The 5746-nt window shown below is 33.8% G+C and overlaps 1 protein-coding gene across 1 annotated transcript; it reads left to right on the top strand.

The window, feature by feature from the left end:
- Positions 1 to 763: 763 nt before the first annotated feature.
- LOC126676812 (high affinity nitrate transporter 2.4-like) lies at positions 764 to 5746 on the top strand. Its single transcript, XM_050371104.2, has 3 exons — positions 764 to 1651; positions 2724 to 2839; positions 5017 to 5746. Exons 1-3 carry the CDS (start codon positions 836 to 838, stop codon positions 5681 to 5683), a joined length of 1599 nt encoding a protein of 532 aa, XP_050227061.1. The 5' UTR covers positions 764 to 835; the 3' UTR covers positions 5684 to 5746.

Below are 5746 nucleotides of genomic sequence, written 5' to 3'. Positions count from 1 at the left end.
GTGAATGCTGACTTTTAATCAGTGTTCTAAAAACCAAACCGGTAGCCGAATTTATGAGGACACCAATCGCTAGTTCGAACAGTAGCATATAAATAGTAAATTTTTGATTCGATTTATAGTTTAATCTGCTGAACCACTAGTTTTCTCAATCAACAAGTCCAACTTAATTGAACCTCACTTTTGGTTTTTGTTGGATAACTAATTTGCGAGAGATATTTTATTTTGATGATGAAATTTTTTGTTTATCATATTTTGATTATTAAATAGTAATTAATGAAAGATTTTTAGATTGAAAATACATACATGATAATTGATTTTGCTTATTTGTATCTAAAAACTTACTACATGTATATAATTTGGTCAAAAGATATGTCGATGAAATGGAAATTTGCAAAAACTGATTGTTAATAGAAAAAAGAAGCAAAACCCGATTATCAGATATATATTTTTGGCTTAGAAAATCTCCCGCTAAAATAAAATTAAAATTTAATAATTAAAAAGAAACAAATAATACTACTAAAAAACAGATAATTACCGACGGAAATTTTTTGATTTAACAACGGATTTTAGCCTTTTACCAAGGGAAAATTTAATTTACCGACGAATTTCAACTTTTAACGACAGAAAAATCTGTTGGTAAAATGCAGTTTTCTAGTAGTAAAAGTTTGATCCCAAAAATGAAATAAGTTCACAATTTAGGAATTCAGAGAATCAATTACCTAAGATTGTCCTAGTGGTATATAAACGTATCTCTTTGTGATACTTCACAGCAACATTCACGATCAGAAAAAGAAAGAAAAAACTCACTACTTTTGCTTGTAAATTACTCTTAGAAATGGCCAAAACAGAAGAACTCTCACCGGGAAGCTCCATGCACGGAGTTTCAGCCAAAGAACAAACGTTCGCATTTTCAGTCATCAACAACCCACAAATCCCAACTGACCCGACTGCTAAATTCTCACTCCCAGTCGATTCTGAACACAAATCCAAAATCTTCAATCTCTTTTCCTTAGCTAATCCCCACATGACAACTTTCCACCTTTCTTGGCTCTCCTTCTTCACTTGCTTCATCTCAACTTTCGCCGCCGCTCCTCTAGTTCCGATCATCAGAGACAATCTCAACCTAACCAAAAAAGACATCGGAAACGCCGGAATCGCCTCCGTTTCCGGCAGCATATTCTCCAGGCTCGCAATGGGTGCAGCCTGCGATCTCTTGGGCCCACGTTATGCATGTGCGTTTCTGATCATGCTCTCTGCTCCGACCGTCTTCTGCATGTCGTTCGTGCAGTCCGCCGGTGGATATATAGCGGTGAGGTTTATGATCGGATTTTCTTTAGCGACGTTTGTTTCGTGCCAGTTTTGGATGAGTAGTATGTTTAACGGAAAAATTATCGGTGTTGTTAATGGTACGGCGGCGGGATGGGGTAACATGGGCGGCGGAGCGACTCAGTTGATTATGCCGTTGCTTTTTGAGGTGATTAAGAAAGCTGGAGCTACGCCGTTTACGGCGTGGAGGATTGCGTTTTTTATTCCGGGATGGTTACATGTTATTATGGGGATTCTGGTTTTGAGTTTAGGGCAAGATTTACCTGACGGTAATTTCAGTATTTTACAGAAGAAAGGGGATGTTCCTAAGGATAAATTCTCTAAGGTTAGTATTTCTAAAAATATTACTATTATGAGTACATATTGGTGCTAAAAAAATCAAAATTGCACTTGCTTATGGGGTTAGTGATTTTTCAAATTAAATTATCGTTTCATTTCATTTGATGACAAATTTTAATTTATTTATTTTGATTATTAAATTTAAATTTTATTTTAACGAGAGATTTCCAGATTTAAAATGCATATAAAACAATTGATTTTTGATTTTTATTTTTATTTTAAAACTAGCCATATATGCATGGTTTGGCTTGAAAACTTCTCGATAAAATTAAAATTTGTCACACAATGATTGATTTTTGTTTTTTTTTTGTTGTCTGAAAATTTATCATATATGCATAATTTGGCCTGAAAACGTCTCGTTGAAGTGAAACAAAATTTAATAGCTAAAATAAAACAAATTAAAGTTCAGACACTAAAATATAATAAAGCCATATAATAATTTAAGTAGGAATTACGAAGAATCAAATTCTACATCTTTTCTTATAAGTTATATCTTATGAAAAGATTTAATAAATTAACTAATTTCATTAAGAAAAGCTATTACTTAAAGTCCAACAATATATGTATTATCTCTAGCATATACAGTTTAGTTACTATTGGTATTACTAGTCGTTATTTTACTTTTTATCATTCTTTTATATAGAACAAGAACGTTTGACCTAGTACCCTGAGGTGAAACTAGTAAGGCCAAAAAATTATTTGGAAAATTGTAGCCATGTTTTGGCATTTCATATTAACATAAGTTCAACATTTTGGCATATATACCGCCTTAGTCCCGATGAGTAACTTGTAAATTAAACTTTAGTATGTATATACAGCTAGCAATATATTATTAACAAATAAAATCTTGAGATCAAGCGGCTTGCAGATTATCCCTTAGCGGCCGGCCGATTAGGACAACTGGACCAACCTAGAACAAATGTAAAAAAAAAATCACTATCATTAAAATCAGTTAACTTTTATCTAGCAGTTTCAAATATAAGTTAAATTTACCATTATTTTATGAAATGGGTTGTTTGTTATATCATCACATTTTATATTGATTTATGTGTATGCAGGTAGTTTGGAATGCAATAACAAATTACAGAACATGGATATTTTCACTTCTGTATGGCATGTCATTAGGTGTGGAACTCACTACTGATAATGTTATTGCAGAATACTTCTTTGACAGGTTCCATCTTCTCCTCACCCTTCCCAATCAAACCCATCTTATTCTAAAATGATTAATATAAATTATATGTCTGATTTTTTAATTGAATATATACTACTTTAGTTTATGAAATTTTATTACTTTTGAACTTGCTCTTTACTTTGTAAAAGTGTTTTAAATAGTTTTTAACCATATTCGATCACCAAATTATAATAAAGTCAATCTTTTCAAATATAACTTGCTATTTCGATTCCACATTTGCAGGTATATCGTTTGCAGGTTTTTGACATTTTTGTGCCTCCCTAGCACCAAAATTCTGAATTTGTGCCTCCCAAAAAATAAATTCTTGTTTTGTTCCTGGGCCCACGCAGCCCGCTATCTCATATAGCGGGCTGCACACCAGCCCGCTATATGAGATAGCGGGCTGGTGTTAATCTGGGTGATTAACACTAATCACCCAGATTAGACCAGCCCGCTATCTCATATAGCGGGCTGGTCTCTGCCCCAATGATTGGGGTGGGTGAGAGTAATTCACTCTCTCTCCAATTATTGGTGCATACTATGATTGGGCATTCATTTTTTCTTTTTTAAAAAACCTAGATATATGTAATAAATCGTAAAATATTTTTTAAGAAAAAGTAACCAATATATAATGATAATTTAAAAAAAAAAGTAATCAATATATAATGATATTTTCTATTATATTTACTTATATTATAATTTAAATATATTTAATCATTCATTTTTTTTTCATTAAAGTCTAAATTTTATTAGATGAAGTAAGAACTGTACAAAAAATATAACATCTAAATGATAACAAGTCAGTCATTTAAAAAAATCACTAAACACAAAATAAACATTTAGAATGATTTTGTTAGTGATAAATAGTCCACTCAATCAAAATTATCATGTAAAAATTAAAATTTCATTTTTAAAAATTAAAAAACTAGGTAAAGAATGGTAACTCGAGCAACAACCCTTCTATCAACATTCGAAGTCCGAGTGTTTCTACAACAATTGGCCCCATAACTCCATCAAAGCGTCGAGTCATTACAAAGACAATATTTTCTATGAAATTACGAACCACAAAAATTCAAACAAGAAATACATAGAAAGTTGGATTCAATAGATTCAATTTACTTGAGTTTGTAACTCAGTAGATTCAGTTTTTAACTATTTCTAAGAATGTGATAAGTTTTTCCTGTTCTATTCTAAGTACCAGAACTTTTCTTCTATGGTAAACATACTATAAACAAGCAGTTTAGTTTAAATAAAACTTTTTTTTTCCTGAAGTTCTAAGACCTCATTTCCACATGTTCATTGCCTCTGTTCATTTTATTAGGGCTTATGTTGTAGAATACCATGTTTCCCTGCCACATTTTCTTCTGTTCCATTCAGCTTAATAATTGTTCTAATTGATGGCTTCTCATGAGCGGTGAAAAACTCTATCAGAATTAATAATGTTTTCAACTTATTCAACAATCATGAATTACTTTGATTTGCAAATGAAAATCATATCTATCTTTTTACTTGATCAAGTATCCAACTTTCTATATTAGTGCTTGCGTATTTTCATTTCTTTTTTTCAATTATTGTTTTCCATTGCATTACGGACGATCTGTTGTGGCTTATGCTATGCATCAAAAAACTGATTGGGCAATTATTGCCCAATCATAGTTGGGGTAGAGACCAGCCCGCTATATGAGATAGCGGGCTGGTCTAATCTGGGTGATTAATGTTAATCACCCAGATTAACACCAGTCCGCTATCTCATATAGCGGGCTGCGTGGGCCCAGGAACAAAACAAGAATTTTGTTTCTGGGAGGCACAAATTTGAAATTTTGATGTTAGGGAGGCACAAAAATGTCAAAAACCCTTGTTTGCACATATTTTTAACAATTTTATTGATATGACAAAGAAATTTAAGCAAATTTAAAATGTATTTCTATCTTTTCAGTACATCAGTTATAAATGAGAATATTATTTTATATATTTTTAGAAGATTAAAATACTAATATAAACATATAAAAGGTTTAACATTGAAATAGTAGATTTAGAAAAGTTGAGATATTATTGATATAAGCATTCGTTAGATTTATGGATATGACATGATATAAGAAGCTGAAATAAATTTTTAGATCACGTAATTGCATGGTCTTACAGGTTTGACCAATTGACTGGTCTTATGTTCCACTTAGGTTTGACCTCAAGCTGAGAACAGCCGGCACCATAGCTGCAACATTCGGAATGGCCAACATCTTCGCTCGTCCCGTCGGCGGTCTCATGTCGGACACAGCTGCACGCAGATTCGGAATGCGTGGCCGCCTCTGGAACCTCTACATACTCCAAACCCTAGGAGGCATATTCTGCATATGTCTCGGACGAGCCAACTCACTCCCTCTCTCCGTCGTTTTCATGATCCTCTTCTCCTTAGGTGCTCAAGCCGCCTGCGGCGCCACCTTCGGTATCATCCCCTTCATTTCCCGCCGCTCTTTAGGTATCATTTCGGGCCTCACCGGTGCCGGAGGGAATTTCGGGTCAGGATTGACTCAGCTCTTATTTTTTACAAGCTCAAGTTACAGTACAGCAACAGGGTTAACTCTGATGGGAATTATGATCGTTGCTTGTACGTTGCCGGTGACGATCGTGCATTTTCCGCAATGGGGCAGTATGTTTTTGCCGGCGACGAAGAATGTAGAGAAATGCAGTGAAGAGTATTATTATGGGTTGGAATGGAATGAAGAAGAGAAGGAGAAAGGGATGCATCAGGGAAGTCTTAAATTTGCAGAGAATAGCCGTTCGGAGAGAGGACGACGAGTCGTTTCTGTTACTACACCACCTAGTTCTACTTCTGCTGATGTGTAGGGACTTGAATGAAATAGTTTGTAAGATGTTGGTGCTTTAAATAAATTTGTTGGAATTATGAAA

This window comes from Mercurialis annua, linkage group LG4 (genome assembly GCF_937616625.2).
Source record: "Mercurialis annua linkage group LG4, ddMerAnnu1.2, whole genome shotgun sequence".
Classification (NCBI taxonomy): domain Eukaryota; kingdom Viridiplantae; phylum Streptophyta; class Magnoliopsida; order Malpighiales; family Euphorbiaceae; genus Mercurialis; species Mercurialis annua.
This window is presented reverse-complemented; position numbering and strand designations above follow the sequence as displayed.